General features: G+C 34.7%; 1 protein-coding gene across 4 annotated transcripts in view; it reads left to right on the forward strand.

The window, feature by feature from the left end:
- The window catches only part of EPHA3 (EPH receptor A3), a 405,712-nt gene that overhangs the window by 345,236 nt on the left and 34,683 nt on the right, over positions 1-25,793 (forward strand). For all 4 annotated transcript variants that reach the window (XM_027979022.2, XM_060404088.1, XM_042230433.1 and 1 more), the window contains exons 11-13: positions 6,354-6,539; positions 16,251-16,312; positions 18,177-18,386. In XM_027979022.2, the coding sequence (XP_027834823.2) occupies positions 6,354-6,539; positions 16,251-16,312; positions 18,177-18,386 (458 nt within the window). The remainder of the gene's footprint in view (positions 1-6,353; positions 6,540-16,250; positions 16,313-18,176; positions 18,387-25,793) is intronic.

The following is a 25,793-nucleotide window of genomic DNA, read 5'->3' on the forward strand; positions in this document are numbered from 1 at the left end:
AAATAATATGAAGTGCTCCATTTTAATACCTGCCTGTAACACGATATAGTCGTAAATTATTTGTGTTGAAGTTTGTTTCTATATAGATATATTTTTGTTCTAATTATTAATTTGCTCAATCATAAATTCATTAACACCTATGGAGTAATTATTAATTGCAGCTGCTGCTGCTGCTAAGTCGCTTCGGTCGTCTCCGACTCTGTGCGACCCCACAGACGGCAGCCCACCAAGCTCCCCGGTCCCTGGGATTCTCCAGGCAAGAACACTGGAGTGGGTTGCCATTTCCTCCAAATTGCAGCTTCATATATTTAAAAATTATAGATATTTATGAAATAACATTGTTTTATACAGTTATATATAAATTTATGGCATTCATAGTGTATGCAGTGTCTATTTGAATAAAACTACTACTCAGAAGAAAAATAAACAACACTGTACAATAATTACACACATCACCTCATTCTCCAATATTACTTTAAAAACAAACTAGTTATGTTGATGTGGGAAATAGAGTGAAAGACTGAAAAAAGGAATTCTCTGAATTATGCATACCATATCAGATCACATTTTCTGCAAGTGCTATATATGACTGATGCTTTTTTGTGCACATGTAAATATAATTTTCTGTTTCTTTTTCTCTGCACTGAAGAAATATTTAGAATTCAAATAGTATTTATTATTCAGGCAGGATAATCTGAGTGATTCACATATTATCTAAATAAACAAATAATTTAGTAAATGTCTCTTCTATTTTTTTTTTAATGTTATACACTCCTAAAACTCACGTGTGTGGGTAGTATGAAACCATCAGTTCATAAAAGGAAACAAGAGTAAGTACTTCTTTTTTCACAATCTAAGACTTGAGAACATACACACTCACTGTACATCTATGTTAATCCAGCCAAAATTAATCCAGATATATATTCATTACTCTCTTTCATTTGTATAGTTCTGCTTCTTCAGCTGCTCCATAGTGCAGAGGGGTTTTGTCCTGCTGGTTTTAACGTTGCCCCACAAGAGTGCACTGTTCTCCAGCATGGAAGCTGCAATAGCATGTGAAGCACCCTCCGCTGGAGAATGTGATGAGAGAAGGCAAATCTGCTCATGGTCAGCCAATGTCCGTAAGGCAGCCTTGAGATTTGGGGCCTTCTGCATTGACAAAAACTTATATATACAGATGTTATTGACAAAGTCAGATATCTAGAACACAGTGTGTGCCTGTGTTAGTCACTCAGCCGTGTCCGACTCTTTCCAACCCCATGGACTGAAGCCTGTCAGGATCTTCCATCCATGGAATTCTCCAGGCATGAATACTAGAGTGGGTTGCCATTCCCTTCTCCTGGGGATCTTCTTGACCCAGAGATCGAACACAGGTCTCCCATATTGCAGGCAAATTCTTTACCATCTGAGCCACCAAGGAATCCCATATACATACAAGTATTATTGACAAAGCTAGATACCTAGAACACGGTAGGGTGAGATAAAACATACTCATTAAAAATGGTCTCTGATCAATAAGACAAAGGGAAAGGCTATCTATACTGAATCACTTAATAATCTCTGATGCTCATTAAAGATTAAAGAAGATCTTCTTTGATTCCTCTTCAAGCATATTTGCAAAAAATTAGAGATATATCCCATTTTCAGTATTTTGCACCCAATAGTCTCATTTGCCACATAAGAGCTATAAAACTGTCTGTTTTGTTTGCAAATATATATATATCTTCAAGGTATATTATGCTTCTCCTGGAAGATTTCTTTATAATATACACTCTGAATTCTAGTCTGTCTTGATTAGGCTTTAAATGATTTGTCATTACCAAAATAGAATATTAAACCAAGATCTTGAAAGCTATAATGTTTAAAATGTTTGTTTCATAATATTTTAAATGTCTACATAGATGAAATTGTATAATAGTATAATGAACCTGAAGTGAAAGTGTTAGTCACTCAGTCTTTTCTGACTCTTTGTGACCCCACGGACTATGGCTCACCAGGTTCCTCTGTCCATGGAACTCTCCAGGCAAAACTAATGGAGTGGGTTGCCATTCCCTTCTCCAGGGGATCTTTCCTACTCAGGGATCGAACCCAGGCCTTCTGCATTGCAGGCAGACTCTTTATTGTCTGAGCCACCAGGGAAGCCCACCATAATGAACCTGCACATACCCATTTCTGCAACAACTTCACTTATGACCAATCTCCTTTCACCTATACTCTAAACCACTTTCTATACCTTTCTAAATTTTTAAAATAATGCTGTTCACAAAAATTAGTAATCATGATAGATGGATTTAGCAGCTATCTTCCACTATTAAAGAGCTGAATATATTATTCAATCAAAGAATTTTTATAGTCAATTAAATATACAGGAAGGCTATGTGGACAAATTCTAGTTTGGGGTCAAGAATTTTATACAAAGAAATAGATTTAATAGAAACTTTCATTTATGCATTTAATAGCCAGAAGAATTATAACCATATTGCAGATTACAAAATTAAAACTGAGGCATAAGTTAATTTTCTCAAAGTAGTATAATTTTTTTAGTGAGGAATTTATAATGACTAGAATTCCTAATTTTATCCCTCAACCCAAAGTTTTCTATAGGTTGAAAATATATAATTCCTCCAGTACTCTTGCCTGGAAAATCCCATGGACAGAGGAGCCTGGTAGGCTGCAGTCCATGGGGTCGCGAAGAGTCGGACACGACTGAGCAACTTCACTTTCACTTTTCACTTTCATGCATTGGAGAAGGAAATGGCAACCCACTCCAGTGTTCTTGCCTGGAGAATCCCAGGGATGGGGGAGCCTGGTGGGCCGCCGTCTATGGCGTCGCACAGAGTTGGACACGACTGAAGTGACTTAGCAGCAGCAGCAGCATACTGTGTTAGGCATTCACATGGTTTAATTTTATTAGACTTTTAAATAGATATTATTACCATTTCACCAGATGAGGAAACAGAAGCTGAAAATTTGAATGGCCCAGGGTCACATTAATTGGGAAGCCAAAATTTGAATCTTGTGCTTTTCAACTTCAAAGTCTATGCTAGACACTGCTGCTAAGTCACTTCAGTCGTGTCCAACTCTCTGCGACCCCATAGATGGCAGCCCACCAGGCTCCCCGTCCCTGGGATTCTCCAGGCAAGAACACTGGAGTGGGTTGCCATTTCCTTCTCCAATGCATGAAAGTGAAAAGTGAAGTTGCTCAGTCGTGTCCGACTCTTCACGACCCCATGGACTGCAGCCTATCAGGCTCCTCCGCCCATGGGATTTTCCAGGCAAGAGTACTGGAGTGGGGTGCCATTGCCTTCTACTATGCTAGACACTACTGATCACAATCGTGCCTTCTAAGAATTTTTTTTTAACTGAGATAATTCATGTATAGTGTTTAGCTTATATACCAGTATTGTTCAATATGTATTTTTATTATGTTTTTATTAAAACAATGGAAGGAGAATGGATTTTGAGGTAATTCAGAGGGTCTTTTTGCTTAAACACAAGTGCATTTTTTCCTGTTTTAAATAAATTAGTATAAGAAATTTTATGTTGAGCAATTGTGCATTGTGCACCTTAAATCAAAATACAGTCTGCGCATTCTCTTAAAATATATTTTATTTTAAAGAGCAAATACACAGTGATGCACTTAATTGATACTTTAAGAAATCAAGAGTATCTTCTCAAATAATCTTCTTGTAGCTGTGTTTTTATTTAGAAATAATATAATCTACTTTTTTTTCCTTATGGGTACAAATCTAATTGTATAAGATCGTGTAAAACTTGATTAGATGGAAAAATCAGGCATTTATTCCATTTGCCCAGTCTTTGTTGATTTTTTCAACACTATTCTTTCAAGAACAATTCTTATAAAGAGAATTGAATTAAAATTTAACATTCTATGTCTAGTGTGGGCTTTCCTGGTGGCTCAGAATGTAAAGAATCTGCCTGCCATGCAGGAGATCTGGGTTCAATCTCTGAGTTGGGAAGATCCCCTAGAGAAGGAAATGGCAACCCAATCCACTCCGATATTCTTGCCTGGAGAATTCCATGTGTCCAGAAGAGCCTGGTGAGCTAGAGTCCATAGGGTTGCAAAGAGCCGGGCATGACTGAGTGACTAACACACACACACGTGTATACAGTATTTGTCACAGCTTCTGGTATTCATCAGGTGAAATAAGCACATTTCTAAATTTTATGATTTTTTTTTAAATACTAGCACTACTAAAGCACCACTTTCTGGATTTTGAAATCCAGAAAGTGTCCACATCCCATTAACAAGGGAAAAAACACTAATTGGGCCTCTTGAAATTCAAAGTCTTCCCCTCTGACTTCCCTAGTGAGGTTCTTTCAGAATATACTTTTCTTTACAAATACTTGTCCAATAGGACATTAAACATGTTATCACCATCATCATCACAACCATCTCTTCTTACATTAACAGAATTTGACATTTTAAAAAGAACTTTTATATTTATTCCTCATTTTGAGTTAACTCTTAAGAGATAGATAATTCATCTTTCTTATACTATGTTTGTACTCAAAGAAGAAATAGTAAACAACACTCAGATGGCACTTATGTTTCTGTCTCCCTCCTAAGTGCTTTTCATATTTTAATTCCTTTAACTGTACCAAAATTTTATGAAGTAGAAAAATAATTGGTGTCCCTATGTTACAGATAAAGAGACAAAGGCATAGAATCACAGTCACTCAAAATCACGCAGATAGTAAGTGACAGATGCAAAATTAGACCCTAGACAATCTGGCTTCAGAATGCATAGACTATGTTACAGTTCTGTACTATCCATCCTATCAAGTAAGTGTCTTGTCATTTAAAATAAACAATCATGATATCCAAATTTAAAACACGATCCATGACACCATGTTGATACATGATAATGGCAGAACTTTATTTCAGAATGTGAAAATTCATTATGAATGTCTCCTTATTGTTTATCCAAAATTAATGTTTATAAAAAGTGCATGGGAGTTAGCAATGTTCTGATAACCCTGCATAAATAAAGAAACTCTTCCTGACTTCTCCTAATGTTCATGCATCTATAACAGCACATTCTTCCTCTGATTTAAAAAAGATCATTGAATGTTCTCACGTTCTGCCCAACTCTCCCTATGATCCTAAAAACACCCTAGCTGCAGATATTGCTATTTTCTGTATGCTTGCTTGAGGGAAAGAAATTAGATCTGCCTTTATTAGCATTATAGCTATGTGTTTTTCATAGTTTCTGTCACACTGTTGCCAACTGATGAGTATTTATTAAATAAATGTATGAATAACTGCTTTTGGACATTAACTGACTTTAACAAGTTACAGCCTCAGTCATTGGTTTGAAAACAATTGGCAAGACTGGATTCCTGAGCAAGATTCAAATCTGGGGAAGTCATTTTTAGGGATGTGGTTGGTAAATCAATAGGACAGCCTGCTGCTTTGTGAAGAGAAGGATTTACTTGGATGAAAAATAGAGAAGAAGCATCTCACTTCTTGACACCTTGGGCTTGTGTAAAAACTCACAGCAAGAGGGCTGGACCAAAAATGCTTTTCCATTCCACAAAAGGCCTAAAAATTGATCATGTAATTTTCCTCTTCAGAAAAATATCTCATTTGCTATTAAAAATCACTTTTAATGTTGTACAAAACCCATCTAGTTACACAACATTAGGATTTCTTTTACGAACCAGACGCATTCCATATCTGACACTATTTAGTGGCCATCACTGTGGCAGCCTTGTTGTTGCTGTTCAGTCACTAACACATGTCCGACTGTTTGCAACAGCACAGAATGCAGCATGCCAGCTTCCCTGTCCTTCACGATCTTCCAGAGCTTTCTCAAACTCATGTCCGTAGAGTTGGTGATGCCATCCAACCATATTATCCTCTGTTGCTCCTTCTTTCAGAAAGCAGAAATATGTAGTTAAATTGGTCCTCTTGAAAACAAAATGGTGAGAAACATCTCAAATTTAATCAAGTGCTCAACTCATTATATTGGTGCTGCTCTGTTGATTATTTTGAGGCTATGAGAATAAGGAGTGAAAGTCTAATAGACACAGCTTCCAACTTCCTTCTTATCCTTTCATATTTTATTATTCACAGTGTAGTACTCCAGAAGACACGAAGCTTATCACAAGGTTCATTTATCACCAGGGTGTGGATGGACTAGGGTTTTTAGGGAGTCTCAGATTACCATCTTCCAAAATAATTTGGAAGTCTATGAGTGTACATCTTGCAGGTCAAGGGTGTAAATATTTTGAATTGAATTGCTGAGAGAAAACAGTTGCTCTCTACTAATGATTTTTGTAATATCATTCCTTGCCTTTTCTTGTTGTTTTCTTCTGCATTCTAACAGGTGAATTTGGAGAGGTGTGCAGTGGCCGTTTAAAACTTCCTTCAAAAAAAGAGATTTCAGTGGCCATCAAGACCCTAAAAGTGGGCTACACAGAAAAGCAAAGGAGAGACTTCTTAGGCGAAGCAAGCATTATGGGACAATTTGACCATCCCAATATCATTCGACTGGAGGGAGTTGTTACTAAAAGTAAGTGAAGTCATAAAACTGATTATGTATATGTTGACCAGAGGTCATTTAAACCCAAAGCCCTAATAATTTAAGATTTGGGGTCTTATTTTCATTAGTCTCTGTTAGTCTTGACAATAAAAACAGAACAGTTTAGGATTAACACATAGACAACAGATCAAATATATTTAACTAGTATTATATTGACAGTGCTATTCTAGATCTTAAAAAGCTTTAAAAAGTTTAGGAGCTAAACCTTGGGCTATATTAAGACATGTGGGTTAAAAAAATAGTTAAGTGAATTGTGTGGAACCTTGCGTTATGTGGAGTAGCAGGGAAAACTAATGACTCAGTTTTGACAGAAATTGCTGGGAACTCCCAGATAGCTGCCTTTTCTATTATTGTTCACCAGTTTCATTTAAGCTTCCAAATCTTTACCCCCCTGGCTTTGGAAAAATTATGAGAGTTTGGGGAATGCTTCTGAGCTGTAAAGATTGGGATCACATTAGACCCAAGCCCTCTTCTCTGTTCTCTGTGGATTTCAAATAATTCTGATCTACAGTCCCAGATGGATTCTTGACTGCTCTGGCTCACAGCTTGTGATGGAGACCTGAACTTATTTCCATGATAGCTTCTCCAGCCAGGCTCAAAAGGGATCCCTTGAGGCAGATATGTGATTTTTGGCTGCAATCCCAATGAAAATCTCTTGAGAATGATCTGGACTTTATTTTTTTCTCCAGATTTTGGAGCACACAATGAAGAATGAATTAAATTGGCAACAAACTTCTTAAAGTGAAAGACAGCATATGGCAGAGAATTTGGCATCCTTTAGGGGGTTATTCATTGGCCCCATATTTACATATTCTATGGTTACCAACAGACATTACAAATTACAATTTTCATGATGATATTTTTCTTTAACATTACATGGAACACTTTTCAAATGGCACTAATACCTAGTCTCATTTTAGTGTGACTAAAAAGGCAATTCCTTATTCACAAGAGCATGGTATAATTGAAATATACCTTGATTTCCTTTAGAGTTTTTTAATATAGTAAGCAGGGTTAAGAACTTAGCAATGGAGAAGAACTTAGTCATAAACTATAAGCCCATATTGTAGAAGCATATTTTTCCTTCTATACTCATAAAAACAAGGCTACATTAGTTGTAACACTAAAACATTTTCTGATGAAAACATCTCTTTTAATTTTTAAAAATTAGTAATGAAAATACTGTTTGTAGTACTAAGGACTGGAAAACTCTATTAAGTATTCTTTTCTTCAGGGCAAGACCATATCTATAGAATACCCTACTTAATAGTAGAATTACATAATCATGTCTCACTGGGGTTTTAATAGTTGATTAACCTTTTAAATCTCCCATATCATTCTCACCAAGTGGTTGTCCTTCAGATTTTGAGACCATTGTGAAAAGAAACTCACTGGTATTAAACTACATACTTATATAGCCATTTTTCTTTTCACTCTCAATTTTCAAAATTCTCAGTTTTTTTGTTTCCAGTGTGCTGCTGCTGCTGCTAAGTCGCTTCAGTCGTGTCCGACTCTGTGCAACCCCATAGACGGCAGCCCACCAGGCTCCGCCGTCCCTGGGATTCTCCAGGCAAGAACACTGAAGTGGGTTGCCATTTCCTTCTCCAATGCATGAAAGTGAAAAGTGAAAGTGAAGTCAGTCAGTTGTATCTGACTCTTCGTGACCCCATGGACCGTAGCCTACGAGGCTCCTCCATCCATGGGATTTTCCAAGCAAGAGTACTGGAGTGGGGTGCCATTCCAGTATAATAAGTTATTATTATACTGTTTTGTTTTGCTAGCTGTTGTCTACAAGTTTATTTACTGAATGATAAGCAAAATTAAACCATAATTATTGTGGAAGGTTTTCTTATATAAAAATATAATAATCAAATATGAATTATGGTCATCTGGCAAAGAAACCATTAAAAAAAACCCAAGATTGAAATACAAGAAAAAATGCATTTAAAAATTGACCTTAAAAAATTGCAGGTATTATACATTAAACATTTTATTCAAGTAGGAGTCTGTAATATTCTAATATGAATTACAACTGCCTTATTCTTAGAGTGAAAGTTCTAAATTTGATAGATCTCCTTGGTCAAATATGCATGCAAGAGACTGCCAAATCTAACAATATAAATCCCAATCATCTCATATAGTGCAAACATAAGAGAGTTGCAAACCTAGAATTAGATTTTGAACTCCTTTAGTGGCATATTTAAAAGCTCTAAGTCTGGTGCCCTATTACAACTGAGGGGAAATAGAAATAATAAGGCAGTTTTGTCACTGAAAGAAAGTATTTAATCCACTCCTATCATTTTCTTTGTTTCCCAAGAATATATAATTGCTAAAACAATCTATTTGCAAAGCTCAGAAACATACGTACAACTAGAAATACAGAGTTTATAATTTAGTGAACAAATTGTATTTCAAGAAGAAAAGAAAGCATATTGGTATCTGGATTAAGAATCAGGGAGTGAGAGATCAAGCTCTGATTCAGCTCTCCTGATCTGTGAGATTTCTGAGAAATCAAAACACTCCAACAGACTCCCTCTGTTCACTTGTAACACAGAATTAGCAGTCCTGCTTTACTATTTCTATGTCCTTTTAAGATCAAATGAGATTCCATAGGAATATATTGTTAAGTGGAATACAGCTATGCAAATCTAAATGATCACTTCTGGTTGAGTTTGAAAAGATTTTACTAGTTCATCTGGGAGTGTAGAAGAAAATTATTGAGAGCAATTCCTTTCTTTGCTCAAAGATAATTTTTATTATGACTATTAGTTATATGCTTTGAATCTACTCTAATGTATCATTTTCAAGTTAGAGAAAGCCCTTTATTCAATCATTTTATTTTCATTGATTTGAACTGAGCTATAAACAATTTTAATGGTGTCGTTTTGAGCCTGATGATCTTAAACAAGAGAAGGTGAGAGAGTCTCTGATCTTTAAAGTAGCAGAAAGCTGGGGGCACAGTCTTGCTTAGAACTTTGTACTAACATGTGTTATCAATTTCAGTCAACGTTCAAAATGATGGAAGTTGTTTTTAGCAAATGTTTGATATTTCTGCCATCACACCATTATTCAAAAGATGTTCAGACTGCATCCAAGAAGACTTTCCATTGGCCACTTTTCACATAGTGAAATAGAAGGAATTATGTTGGATGAATTGGAGAAGGAAATGGCAACCCATTCCAGTGTTCTTGCCTAAAGAATCCCAGGGACCAGGGAACCTGGTGGGCTGCTGTCTATGGGGTCATACAGAGTTGGACACGACTGAAGCGACTTAGCAGCAGCAGCACCATGTTGGATGATATGTGTTTCATGTTGTTATTTGCGGATGGATTATTTTCTAAAATTTAAAAAGTAATAAAGCAACTTAGCTGTTCAGTTCAGTTCAGTCACTCAGTTGTGTCCGAGTCTTTGCGACCCCATGAATTGCAGCATGCCAGCCCCCCCTGTCCATCACCAACTCCCGGAGTTCACTCAGACTCACGTCCATTGAGTTGGTGATGCCATCCAGCCATCTCATCCTCTGTCATCCCCTTCTCCTCCTGCCCCCAATCCCTCCCAGCATCAGAGTCTTTTCCAATGAGTCAACTCTTCGCATGAGGTGGCCAAAGTACTGCAGTTTCAGCTTTAGCATCATTCCTTCCAAAAGAAATCCCAGGGCTGATCTCCTTCAGAATGGACTGGTTGGATCTCCTCGCAGTCCAAGGGACTCTCAAGAGTCTTCTTCAATACCACAGTTCAAAAGCATCAGTTCTTCTGTGCTCAGCTTTCTTCACAGTCCAACTCTCACATCCATACATGACTACTGGAAAAACAATAGCCTTGACTAGACAGACCTTAATGTCTCTGGCTTTTGAATATGCTATCTAGGTTGGTCATAACTTTCCTTCCAAAGAGTAAGCGTCTTTTAATTTCATGGCTGCAGTCACCATCTGCAGTGATTTTGGAGCCCAAAAGAATAAAGTCTGACACTGTTTCCACTGTTTCTCCATCTATTTGCCATGAAGTGATGAGCCCAGATGCCATGATCTTCATTTTCTGAATGTTGAGCTTTAAGCCAACTTTTCCACTCTCCTCTTTCACTTTCACCAAGAGGCTTTTTAGTTCCTCTTCACCTTCTGCCATAAGGGTGGTGTCATCTGCATATCTGAGGTTATTGATATTTCTCCTGGCAATCTTGATTCCAGCTTGTGCTTCTTCCAGCCCAGCATTTCTCATGATGTACTCTGCATGTAAGTTAAATAAGCAGAGTGACAATATACAGCCTTGACGTACTTCTTTTCCTATTTGGAACCAGTCTGTTGTTCCATGTCCAGTTCTAACTGTTGCTTTCTGACCTGCATATAGGTTTCTCAAGAGGCAGGTCAGGCTGTAACCTTGTATTATTGAGGAAAGTCTTAGGCAGATGATTAAGAGGATTTCTCATATTGAAAAGACTTCTATATTGGTCTGGGTGTCCACTGGACACCAAAAGCTCAATCATTTGCTTGCATTTTCTGTACATATGGTAATGAAATATTACTGGAATTAGTTGTCATTCTTTAGTAACTATGCCATATTATTTCTATTTCTTGTTTCCCTCTTGCTAAAACTTCTTTGGCACTTGTCTCAAGGACACTGCTCTCCTTGCCATAGTTTTAATAGACTATGTATAGTTTATATATTTTTTATTAATAATTTGTAAAAGCAATTTGTTACCATAAATTTTAGAAACTGATGAATCAAGTTATGCATTTGTGACTATAATTTGATATATGAGTTGAAAACATCTCTAAGTGGCCATATCAACCAAGCTAGGAAAATCTATAATCAATATATTAGAAGAAAAATAAGTAACACAGGGAATCTTATTTTTACATGTCTAAAAAATTTCCCTATATGCTCAACAGTGTCCACTCATGTCTCTCTATTGAATTGGCCACAATTATAAAATAATATGTTGCTGTGTATTTCCCCCAATCATTTAGATAGGATAGGCTTTGATGTTTTTGAAAGATTATATTTAGTTTACAAAATTTGTTAGAGCATGAGTTGAATGTGCTCATATTGCCTGTTACAGAGTGCTAGTTTAAATCTTCAATATCTCTCCTAAAGGAAGAAGAAATATAACTGTACACTTGTTTCACAACTGAGTAATTCTAGTCTTACACAAATTCTTGCAGAAAGGGAAAAAAATGTACACATAAAGATAGTGATATCTTGATATCAAACCATACAGGAATATTATCAGAAAAGAAAATAAGAGATTAGTATAATACATGAACCAAACTTTAATAACACTGGAATAATTATGAAACCATAACTAGCAATGTATTAAATAAAGATACCTTATCGTGCTCAAGGTTAGTTTATTTCAAGAATGCAACATTAATAGAAAAAGCCAGTCTCCGTAGATGCAAAAATAAGCATTTTAATTAAAATTTTTTTCTTAACATATTATGCACAGAAATATTCATGCCTGATAAATGTATATAAACCCCTCCAAAACAAAGAAAACAGGCCTACAAACACCATGAAACCAAGAAAACATTTCTTTCAAAGTAGAAACAAGACCTCTATCACCGTTTCAGTTTATCATTTGATCTAATGTCTTAATTTTTGAAATTAGACAAGAAAATAAGTAAAATGTAGAAAGTTTGAAAAAGGGGGAAAAAACTAAGCTGAATTTATAAAATGAAACTGAGAATATTCCAGTTATTATTTTCATTAATCATTATTCTACTTAGACAAATCAGCTCTGAATGGAATAAGGAAGAGTAGAAATATTGGTCTTGTTCTTAAAAGTACTAAATTTCGTTTCACATTAAGCATAAATACATTAAAATTTTTAATCAGCTGAATGTAAAGTTTTTGAGGTGTGAAGAGTAGAACTGGTTAAGGAAGAGTTGGAGAAAGTACTCATTAGCCTGATTTTGAAGAGAGAGACTATCCTTAGCTGAAATAATAGATCTGGTATGATCAGTTCTATCTGGAACTCTTATTTAGGACTATAGACAAAATAGAGTTGGTCCCTGCAATGGTTAACTCAGACTGTTGGGTGTAATAGGGATCATTCTTAACATAAATAATATCTTGATTAAAATGGAATTTGGAAAAGATTGTCATGTGTGTTTATATGATTTAATGGTAAACCTGTAGAAAAGTATTCTAATTCAGTTCATTACAATATTTCTATCAGTTGGTTAGTTATAGTATATGGAAATCTATAACCAAAACATTTTCTTTCTAATCAAAGGTGGTTCAAATCATCCTTTCTAAGAGTGCTGAGGCATAGTTTGTCAATTTTCTTCAATTTTCTTTCTCCTGTTTATGCTCTTTTGCTTCCACTCTGATTCTAATTACATGAATACTGAATACTGACTGCTAAGGTCACAGACTTTGATATTATGAATCACATGTATGTGTTGGAGTGTGTATAAGTCTTGAAAGCAAGACAGAGTTTGTAAGACACAATTACTTTTAATAGTAATTAATCACATTTCCTATGGAAATGAATTAAATTTCAGTAATTTGTAATATGTAAATCATTTATACATGCTCTTTATGTTTGATTGAAACTATTTTAGTCTAAAACCACATTTAGTTGATAACTACAATAAAAAGTCTATGTCTGGCTATATATTTATCACATTATCCTGCTGCCTTTTTGTAGAATATTTGATTAAGAAGGTGGTGAAATAGATAGTGCTGAACTTGAAATTCTTAGACATTTTGAATTACATTTCTTTTGTCAGCAAACAAAATTATTAGTAATATCTCTGAGCCACTGGGGAAATGAACTCATTGTTGTGCTTCTCTTAACCCTTTAATTATGAAAGATCATGATTTTATCTATACTCATGTCAATTGAAGAACAAAAGCAAAATTCCACTGCACGTTTCATTTTGCTGATTCTTAATGGAGTTTCATTTCAGCCAAACAACAATAATTTTATTGATTTTTTTATGTGTATTCAGATGTTATTAAGGATCTCTGAGGGAAGTTAATGACAGTGGCTTTTGAAGAAGCTGGTAATGTCATTTCTAAACCAAAATACACATGAAAGAATGTGGAAACTTTGATAGAAATACATTGAATAATGTGCAGATGAGCTGGTATTTTATAAATAATATTAAACTACTTTTAACACATGTTAGAACTAGTTCTTACCATTATCGCATTTCTTTTCCTTTTACTCTGTTTATCATAATCAAAATCACAGAAAAGTAAGTGAGGATACTGCTTTCCAAGGTAGAATATTTGTGATTCTGTTTACTTTTTGTCTGTACATTTGGGTTTGCTGAATCTTTGAACTTAATGCAAAGCACATTTTCAGACTTGCCCAACTTAACTGATGTGTTTACAAATACCTAAATTACAGACCTAAATGCAGCCTGATCTGATTTCTGAATGGTCATGGGGCTTTGGCTTAATTGACTGGTTTGATTTTTCAGCTACTTTTATTTCCCTTGCCAAACATTTTACCAGACATGCCAACAAGAAATGAAATGGTCATAGGGCTGGCAGCCAGAAGGAAAAGAGTGATAAGCAGAGGTCTGGAGAATACACAAATATAGTAACTGGCCACTGTAATTGAGAGTTTACTGTAAGAAGCAATGTATCTGTGACTATGTTCAAGAGCTGCATTGAGTTTCACGAGCATGTTATTCATCTAAGAGTTTGTTAAGGAAGAAACATAGAAACTTACTGTGAAGTAGGGGAAACATGCATGTGCAGGGTTTCATTCATTTGAGTGTTCATTTATTCCACTTCAGGTTAGTTCTCTGGAATCAGTCCTTAGATATTTGATTTACCAGTTCAGGAGAGAGAGAAGTTTCCAAGAAACTGTTGAATTTTCTCTTTCTTTCTAAATATTGTTAAATCAAAGTTTAGTTAAAATTTTGAAGAAGCAAGACGAGGCTCACGGTTTTGACTAAAATAACTTTTCAGGCATTATGAGGTTGTTTCTTGTTGTTGAAAGTGTGGAAATCTTATTAATATTTAGCTTAAAAAACTTTATATCAATGGTACACCAAGAGATGTATAATATGTCTGATATGTTACCCAAAATACATGACCAAATCAGTCTTAATTGACAACAAATCACTGTGTCAGTTGATTTGTATATGTATGAAAATCTAATAAATTTTACAGAATTTAAATAATTTCCTTACCTCTAAATAAATAAGACATACAGCTTGGGACATATTCACATACTAAATGTAGTAAGTATAATTTTCCTGATGCTGAGCCATACTTCACAACCAGTATGAATTAAGAGTTTCACTAATGAAAGGAAAAGCAAGGAAAGATAGCTATTTTCTGGCATCAATATGGCAAACAAACCATGATGAAGAAGAAACACATGAAAAAAATTATGCATGCTCTACAATTATGTGTACATGAATGTTTGTTTAAAATCTATTCTGTGTTCAAGGTCTCTCATGCTTAGTCAAAACTTAACTCAGGTCTTCTGGACTTGGAAAATAAGTGAGGTTTTTTTTTTTTTTTTGTAACATGCCAGATTTATATTTAAAGCAGTATATAAAGAAAGCAACAATAAAGGAAGTGAATTATGCTGTGGTAATACGGGTAGGTTTTGAAACTGGAGTTACGTTTTACTGTAATAATTTCTTTTAAGTGCTATAGTCTTCAGTTATTCTTTTAATTCAGAATGATCCGTAGAACTGACACGCAACAATTGCCTCAATTATTACCTATAGTTGAAGATTTATTCTATTTGTAGATCTAAGTATCAGCATACTTAGCACTTCTGTGCATTTGTCTAGTGCTTTTTCATATATTCAGTGTTTTCCTCAGTGTACATTTCCAACAGTAACAGCATAATTAATATATTCAAGTTGCAACTTCTGGTTTTATAACTTATTAGCTGTGAGACATTAAATTAATTACCTTCTATATATTTCAGGGTTTTCTTCATGTAAAAAGTGAGAATGATGATAATTAGTGTCAGTATATATAAAATAGTGAAACTAGCACTTATACAAATGAAGTATGTATAAAGTTATTTAAATGCTTGTTAAAATGTTTAATGGTGTTTAAGAACCATATTTCTAAAATGGTTATTATAAGGTATTATCAACAGCAATTTTAATTTTATTTTTCTTTTAAAGGTAGTGTGGATTTTATAACTGTTAATGTGTTAATTGAATATGGATTAAAATGATTATAATTATTAGCCTTAATTGTTTTGCCAATTTACATGTAAGATTCATGAATGTAGGGACTTTGATTTAGTTGTTTCTGAATAACCAGCCCGAGAGAAAAAACCTAGTATATAGCTCTGTACATATCTGTATAAAGTGTAAATAATTGTGGAATTTTTGGTTCTACTTGGGCTTAGAGACAGAAATACTTGATTTTGTATATCAGCTAAAATAATATGCAATTAGGGTAAAGAAAGTGTCATCATTTGATTTGAGGAAAACCATGTCAAATAAGCTAATTTACTTATCATATAGGTTATGGCCCTTTTTCTGGAAATAAATCTTTCTCCAATTTTTGTTTCATTTTCTACTGAAGACTAGTTTTCTTTTTAATTGCAACTTTGCAAATTTTGGAGGACAGAGAAAAATTTATGTTTTTTAATTAATCAGGTATATCAAAATGTATTATGTGTGTTCACTGCATGATATTTGTTGAACTCTACTGATGATTAGGCATTTATTATTTATCTAAACCTAGGTAAACCTGTTATGATCGTCACAGAATACATGGAGAATGGTTCCTTGGACAGTTTCTTACGTGTAAGTAGATACTTTATATACATTTACATAACTCCACCTTATCTTTATCTATGTACAAACATATATAAATATGGAATAAATTGCTGAAAATGATAGTGACAACCTCTATTATGATGCTTGTTAGATAATCAAAGTTGTAAGAAAACTGACTTTGTTGGGACTAAACAGTAAAAGGAAGATTGTAAAATTACATCTTTATCTGGTAGCATCCAAATGTTGATGGTTTATATTTTTAAAATAAGTTTGTGTAATTTTCTTCAGTGTTTTTTTTTATTCAGACAAGATTCACATTAGTTAAAACGAAAATTTAAAGGTTCTAACGTGAGACGTAAATAAAATTGGTATAAGACAGAAACGCTCGTTTCTTTATTTAGAGCAACCTCCATCGACTCTAAGACAAGAGACCTTCTCTCTCTTACATAGTACTGTCCTCTCAGAAGCTAAGCATGTGATATAATGCCTAAGGATTCTCAATCCAGAGATATCATTCCTTAACTTATATACATACATATATACATGTATAACATATGTACATATAAATTTCAGCTGTTTATATTTATAAAAATTGTTTTAATAATTTCAACACATATTATATTCAAAGAAATTCAGAAGTTATGTGGAATACAAGACACTGTCAATCATCAGTCACTACAAGGATGAAAAAAAATAAAAAATCAAGACATAGACCCTATTCTCAGGGTTCTTTCAGCACTATGTAGATAAGGATAGATAGATAGATAGGTAGGTAGGTAGATAAAGCATGAACTATAATTCATAATCATGGAGAAAATTCTAATTTTTGTATGAATGAGAAATTATATTCTTTATTTTAATAGTTGTGAGGCAAATAAAGATTTTAGTAGCAATTATTTTCACAGACATATTTCAAAAACAAGCATTTTACAACTCAGGTAATTAAAATATTTAATAAGTATTCTTTTAAAGTATAATAAATATTCCTTTTAAATCATTGTTTGCTTAAATATTACTAGACATTAAATTTTTATATATCTATGTATATATGCATGCATCTATCTAGCTATCATCTATCTATTGTATAAACTGTATATTTCTATTTTAATCCAGACAGATTAGAAACTTTTCTAAATCTAGTACTCTGAATTTATCTCCTATTGCTTTCAATTTTATGACCTAAAACTCGAGGTTGGGTAGAAAAACATATACTCAATAAATATTTTTGACTAATTTTCAACTATTTTTTATGATGAAAGATTTAAAATTACCTTATTTGAAGTAGTTAAAAAAACACATGAAAGTGAGGTGAAGTGAGTCGCTCAGTCGTGTCCGACTCTTTGCGACCCCATGGACTGTAGCTCTCCAGGCTTCTCCGTCCATGGGATTCTCCAGGCAAGAATACTGGAGTGGGTTGCCATTTCCTTCTCCAGGGGATCTTCCCGACCCAGGCATCAAACCCAGGTCTCCTGCATTGCAGGCAGACGCTTTAACCTCTGAGCCACCAGGGAAGCCACCTTATTTGAAGTAATTAACAAAACACATGAAAACAGAAAGAATAAACATTCAATCAAGCCAATAAACACGAGAAACAGCCAGACGATCCGTTTTATTTCATTATTCTTGGCCTTAAAGTTTCTGAGGAGTTTGTCTCCTCAAAAGACCAGCAAAGTTCTGGGTTTGAACCTGAAATTAAAGAATATTAGGCAACTTCTTGCTACAAAGTGTTGTAGCTACTATACTGTTTTGCTTTACTCTTGTATATCTTGTTAGGCTTGTGTACTTAAAACCAGGATGTATAGGCTCTATAATTCAGTAAATGAAAATGTAATCAAAATATGTCTTAGGAAATAGCAACAAGTCTTAACTGTACGTTTGAACTATTTCTCAGAAACATGATGCCCAGTTTACGGTTATCCAGCTGGTAGGGATGCTTCGAGGCATAGCATCTGGCATGAAGTATCTCTCAGACATGGGCTATGTTCACCGAGACCTTGCTGCCCGCAACATCTTGATCAACAGTAATTTGGTGTGTAAGGTTTCTGATTTTGGACTTTCACGGGTTCTAGAAGATGACCCAGAAGCTGCTTACACAACAAGAGTGAGTAACTTGTTTTCTTTTTTTATTCTTTTATATTTAACAACTTGCATTATGTTGACTAACAAATAAATAGAAGTCACATCCCAAAATGCTTTGTCAACTATGTGTGCCTGCATGCCTGCTCAGTCATTTCAGTAGTGTTAGACTCTTTGCAAACCCATGGACTGTAGCCAGCCAGGCTCCTCTGTCCCTGGGACCCTCCAGGGAAGAATCCTGAAGTGGGTTGCCATGCCCTGCTCCAGGGGATCATCCCGACCCAGGGATGGAACCCACGTCTGCAGCATCTCCTGCATTGCCAGCAAATTCTTTACCCCTGAGCCACAGGGGAATCCCTTTGTCAACTGTATCTTCCCTCACATGAGATTTATCCTTTGAAAATAAAATATTGTTACTTATTCTGGGAAAATAGATGGTCACTGTCTATTAAGTGTGTAATGACATTAATTCTGAAATTTCATATGTTGGTTTAATGATTTTCCGCAAAAAGGCAGCAAGATTCTCATGCATCTAAATCTTATTTACTCATCTTTTCATCGTGGTTGTCTTTATATATGAAAATAAAAAGTGACAACAAGCTACATGAAAAGCAGTTAGGCAATTATTGTACCAAAATCTTCATTAGCCATGAGAATGAGAGGTTTTTTAAAAAAAGACAGTCAACTTCTGCTGTTTTCTTCTTAATTCTAGAAGTGTATCCCTGATTAAACAAACAAACAAAAAATTTTCATTCTTTTCAGGCGTCATGAATCTCAATAGCTATTAATATCTAAGGATGTCATATGGCAACTATATGTCACTCTAAGAAAGAGTTTTCAATATGCAAGACTGAATTTCATCTACAAGTAAAACTACAGTGATAGAACCACAGAAAGAAGCTGAGAGCCCCAGATATGTCCCTAGATGTGTTGATTTAGAAGTTAGAACTCTCCTAATAGCTTTCACCCTTGTTTGTATTTCCCATGTTCAGTTATGCTCTGTAGTAGATTACCTTTGTTCATGAATCTGTGTTTTTAGAAACTGTATTCTGCATAAAAATGTTGCTGTTCTTACTTCATTAGATTAAGAGCAAGAGAAATGTAAGAAAATTTTATATCTTGCAGCTAGTTGATTTGAGTCTAGAACAGTGACTTCTATACAGCTCTGACAATGTGAAAAAATTACACATTTTGGGGGTGTAAGTATCTTAATAGTGTCTTTTAGTGCTCCTTCTTTGACCAGAAAAATTAATTAGCCAACATGCTGCAGCAAAGCATTTTTGTGACTAAATAATTATTACAGGGGACAACATATGCAGGAAACAATAATATATTTGCTACCCAGAGGAAAATGGTTTTTATTTTACTCGCTGCTACTCTGCATTCTGGGCTTCCCTGACATCTTAGTGGTAAAGAATCCACCTGCCAGGGCAAGAGATGTGGGTTCGATCCCTGGGCCAGGAAGGCCCCCTGGAGAAGGAAATGGCAACTCACTCTAGTGTTCTTGTCTGGGAAATCTCACAGACAGAGATTTAGCCCTGGTGGGCTAAAGACTATGGGGTGGCAAAAGAGTCAGATCTGACTTAGCGACTAAACAACAACAATAACTGTGCCTTCTACAGATACCCCTCATAATCTTCTGATACTATATGAGCTTTTAACATACTCCATGAAAAGTATCATTCTCGCTGGCATTATCCCAATTACAAAAATCTCCTTATCCAGAACATTTTTCCAGTTCTAATAAAAGCTATTTGTGAATAAAAGCCTTTGTCAGATGTTCTATTTTCTGGTAATTCATTTAGGTTCTAAACTGTATTCCATATCCCATTTTTAAATAAGAGCATTCTTATTCTCAATACTAGTCTTGATTTCCAGTGTTAGGGAGAAAGAATTTTCCTTACCCTTCAAAGCTTCTTTTAGCTGGTCTAATAATCAAATCAACATGAGACAGATTAACCGGAGAATAACAAATTTAATTTCATATGCATGGGAATCCCCCATATATGAGAGGGTCAAAGACAGAAAGGTACAATGAGGTATATGCCTCCTTGAGCTAAGGGCAGCCTGGAACTTCAAAGGGAAGAACAGTAATTCACAAGGTTAAGAAGAGTAGATGCTGGGCAACTAGATGTTTGCTCTGCCATACATATGGGCCATGCAGATAAAATTTATCTCTGCTAACAGATCTCCTTCAAAGAAAGGACTCTCCCCCTGATATAAATTCTTTTAGGTAGCTAAGGGGCTTCCCTGGGGGCTCATCTGATAAAAAATCCACCCACAATGTGGGAAACCTGGGTTCGATCCCTGGGTTGGGAAGATCCACTGGAGAAGGGAAGGGTAACCCACTCCAGTATTCTGGCCTGGAGAATTCTATGGACTGCATAGTCCATGGGGTCACAGAATCGGACACAACTGAGTGACTTTCACTCACTCACTCAGGTGAGAGGCAGAAGGTTCTCTTGAACTGGAAAGGCCTTGATTGCCTTTGGCTCAAAAACATTCACATCCCAAAGTGAAATATTTTGGGGTGGTTGGTTCTGAAGTCTTGCACCAGGATACTCCAGGAAATAATTTCTCTCGTAGAAACTTGAAAGATTCATTGAAATCTAAATCATCTGCTCTCTGCAGACTACATCTGGTCAACTTTCAGAGCTTTATTTCTACTGATTGTTACTTTTTCAGAACCAAGGGGTCCTCAAGGTCACTTCTTCAAACTTAGTAAAAGGACAGTGTTGCTGTGTCAAGGTTCCTCCCTAGTATTTGTGAAATAAAAATGCAGCAGGATCTTTGCATTCATGCTTCATGCCCAGAAGATTCTTCAAAATCACATCATCCGAATGGGCTCAATTCACTACCAATAAATGGTTACGTAGAGTTCTTCAGTGTTCATTCTTGTGTTTTCTTGAAACTCCTCAAAATATCTGTGGTGGTTCCGACTTCCCTCTGAGAAGCTGTAATTTGCATCTGCATTTCTGGAATCATTTGGACATCTTTGATTTAATTTCCCATTGTAAGCATTGTTCAGTAAAATAATTTTATAATTTATGTAAAATATGAAGTATGATTATAAAGTAATAGGACTGCTATATTGTTTTTTCAACAAATACACTGAAGCAAGTAAATGAGTGTTGTCATACTAAGCTGTCTTTTTAGGAGTGTGTACTTACTGCAGGAAGACTGCTATTGCCCAAAATATTTGAGGATTTTCTCCTTTGAAATTATCTTTATAACTACAGTGTAAATTGTACTATCACTCAAAATTCTTTAAGCATATAGTATTTTGGGAAGCAGACTTGACTAAGATAAAATCTGTGGTTTCAGTAAGCTAATAGTTAATAAATAAGGAAAATAGTACTCTCTTGTAAAGTCTATTTTTTTTTCCTAACCGAAAACAGTGTTATTCAGCTTAGACATCTGCCATATTTATTAGATTTAGCATGCTATGATTATGGTTATTTCAGAAAAACAAGTTCACCGTTTAAAATAGTGTGCCAAGGCATTCTTTTTGGATAAACACATTCTTGTTAATCTTTTTTACCAGTCACGTTACTTTAGTCACACTTAACACATTTCAGGAATTAGCATTCAGTGCCTCAGTGCAGTAAACCTTTCGACTGCTTCTCTGAAAATTATTGCCTTTAGGTAGAGATTGTAATTGCACTAAGAAATCTTTGAGACATTAGATTCAATGACACTGAATGGATGTAGGGTATGTGCTGGTCTCATTTTCAAAAAGTCTTTGTAAAGAGAAATAGAAACTATATCCACTAATTCTGTATTTAAAGATTCTTAAACTGAGGCTTCCGCAGTGGCTCACCGGTAAGGAATATGCCCGTCAGTGCAGGAGATGCAGGTTCGATCCCTGGGTCAGGAAGAACCCCTAGAGAAGGAAATGGCACCCCACTCCAGTATTCTTGCCTGATCCCATGGACAGAGGAGCCTGGAAGGCTACAGTCCATGTGGTTGCAAAGAGTCGGACAAAACTGAGCACACACACACACACACACACACACAAGGGAATATCTGAGAAGTTGAGAAAACCCTTAGTTGCACAACTTAAAAAAATGTATCAGACATTTGATATTGCTGCTTTTGATACTGCCTGAAGTATATCCTGAGTTTTCCTTCCTTGTATCCTCAATAGTTATGCTTAAAGGAAAGGGTCAGCTGAGATAATAATATACACTTTTATGTGTGTTTATCTTTTCCATAAGAATACTGGGTAGGAAATTGGACATTTTTTTAAATACACACTTCTAGTTATTTCTCTTTATTTCTCACTGCTGACTTATGCGGAAATTCCAAACACAGACACTTTTATTTTACAATATTATTGTGCATCCTGTAACCTTTAAAAAATTTGACTCTACATTCATGAGATATGAGAATAAGAAAGACATAAAGTTTTAATATTACAATGAAAATAGTTCAGTTTGCAGACCCCCTGAAATGCTCTTGAGGATACCCAGAAATTCTTGGATAACACTTTGAGAACCACTGTTATAGATTCTTTATGAGGAAAGTAGCACCTTAAAAAGTAAGTAAATATTTGAGTGGTTGTTAAATGATATAACATCTAACTTATGCTATAGTATTAAATGCTACAGCATGTTTTGAAGAAAGGTCTTGAAGCTTATCTATGGTTGCATACCTAAGGTCGCAAACCATCTTAAAAGAACTGGATTTTACTTGGAATGAATATGATTAGAGTATTTAGCTCTACAAATTTAAAACATCAAAGTTTTTGTTACTGAGAAAAACAAATGAAAAAATGAATTGCCTCTCTTTAGTTACACATCATGTAACTTTCAGAGTATAATTATGCATTTTCCTACCTTTTGCACTGAACTAATAATTGCTCTTTTTATAATATCAGAAGTGGGGTGTTATTGGTGAGACTGTTTTTGAATGAATAATTTTTAATCTTTTTCATGTGAAATTTCACTTTAAATATTACACATATATCATATATGTGTGCACTTTAAATGCACACATGTATTATATTTTTATATTGAATTGATGGGATACAAAATTCCAAGATAATAGCGTTCAATTTGCTGTTTTAAGCAGGATTAAGTTAGGGAAAATATAGACTTTTATCTAATTTATAAACTGTGACATGTAAAGTTAATCCAGTTCTTAAGTCCCCAAATTCATTTTCGTGGTATAATTACCATATAAACTGACTTGGGAAATGTGAGAAAACCAAATGATGTGCTCTTGGTTATATCCTTCATTAATTAGTTTTTTTCTTTTTATTTATGTTGTAGACATGGATACTGAATAATTACCAAGTGGATTATTATATTGAATCAAAAGTTTTGTCTTGTGTCACATTGCCCATGGCAAATTAACACCTATTTAATTTTTAGAAGATAAAACCAAATGAAAACTTATCTCAGGCATTGCGTGTTAAGGAATCTTATTTTACGTAATAATTTATTCTGTATTTTTTCTGTGACTCTGCCAAGTTAATGCCAGAAATATTCTACTACCACTTTGTCTTATGTAATTTTATTTGCAAAACAAAACAGAAAAAAAGTGGCTAAAATGAATGATTAAAAGCTAAGTGGTTGAATACTCTGGTTCAGGATAACCCTATTTGAATATAATATTCAATATTACAAATATAAATATTAGAAAACATGAGCTTTAGTTCTGTAGAATTCTCAAGGACTAAAAACTTTTGTGCAATAAAAAGATAATTATGTTGATAGGTAATATAAGTCATGTGTAATTTATATATGAATGAAAAAATAACTGAATATCTAATCAGTGTCCTTCATATAGTAATACAATATAAGCATGGGCTCAAATAATGTAGATATTTTTTACTCTCTTAAGATCAGTACATAGCTTATGTTATATGTAGCTTCACAAAGTAAATGCTATATACTCAAAAATCAGAAAACTCTGGAAGGTTTTATAACCTCAGTTAATGTTACATCAAAGTTTAATGAACTGACACTTTCTAGCCACTCCTTTCAGACAGATGGGTAGTGCAACCATTTCCATATGTGAAAATAATCCATCCAGATTTATGTGAAGAAAAATCACAACTATGATTTTGGAGTGGCACACAGGAGTGAAGAGGTTCTATGTAAATACATTACACATAGTCTCTAGCAGGAACTGTTTTCTCTATAATGCATCATTCATTCATTCAACAATTATTTGAGTGCCTATATAACATACTAGGAACTGTTCGAAGACCTGAGGATCCAAAGTTGAAAGCAAAGCCCTGACTTCATGAGCTTACATTGTAGTGTGGAATTTCACTTAATAAAAAAACAGGTAAAGATTTAGCAAGGCATCTTGCTTGAGGAATGTGGACAGTATGGAGGAGCTGCTGCTTTAGACAGAGAGTTTCTCTGATAAAATGACAGGACAGAAAATTGATGAGAGTAAAGGAGAAAATGATCTAATATTGAGGTTACTAGGCGAGATTCATTTTGACCTAACTACTTTTCAGTTTAATGAAATAACTTTAATAATTTCTCTAATTCCAACAAGCTCACTTTGCAAGACAAATTAAGCAATCAGATTAATGATATAACTCAGACTAAAAATCAAGTGAATAATGATTGAGCCAGTCTGTAGTGTCGGTGAGCTCTGGAAGCTTAGTAAAAATCAGTTTCTAAAACTTTTCCAGTTGATTTGTGAATATCCCCTATTTTCAGATTTGTGATGGCACATTGCCTGAGGCTTTTCCCATAGATGCTGAAGGCAGTGACCAGCCCCAACTACTTTGGCATAGGGAGGAATAGAAGTCGTGTTTGTCCCAAGCCAGTCCTATCACTTGATGCGTGGAATGGCTAATAATTAGACTCATTCCTGTCCTATGACTCTTTTTCAATCATAGTTGTATATGCCATGGTTCAAGTCCACTCTCGTTATTTTTTCCCTTTCATTTGCTAGCCATTGCTCTGGAACTGCCCACATATTTTAAGCAATCTATACCAAACATAGATGTACAAGGGAACCATTGTCTTGATGTCTTGTCAGAATTGTCTCAGCAGGTAATGAGATTCTCAAACTATCTTTAATTTTTTAGTTATCAATATTAATAAAACCAAGGAAGCAAGCTTGCTAAAGTTATGTACTTTTTTCATTGATTTCTAATAGAATGAATTTAATACTTCTGTTTCCTTATTTTTATTGTAAATATGCAGTATTCTTAGTATATTGAATAAGTCTTTCTGACTTGTTTTCCTATTAATATGGCTTTTTTTTGAAAATTGTGTTCCAAGTGTTAAAAATCACTTTCAAATGAATTTCTATAACCTTTAATAAATAAAGTAGGAATTCAGTAGATATAAAACACAAAGTTTAACATTTAAAATCTCTTTGAACATTGAAAAGACCTGTATCCATATTAGGATGTATATTTAGTCTTATCCCCCAATTTTTTATTGCTATGTTGAATATA

The sequence above is a fragment of the Ovis aries genome, chromosome 1 (genome assembly GCF_016772045.2).
Source record: "Ovis aries strain OAR_USU_Benz2616 breed Rambouillet chromosome 1, ARS-UI_Ramb_v3.0, whole genome shotgun sequence".
NCBI classification, from domain to species: Eukaryota; Metazoa; Chordata; class Mammalia; order Artiodactyla; family Bovidae; genus Ovis; species Ovis aries.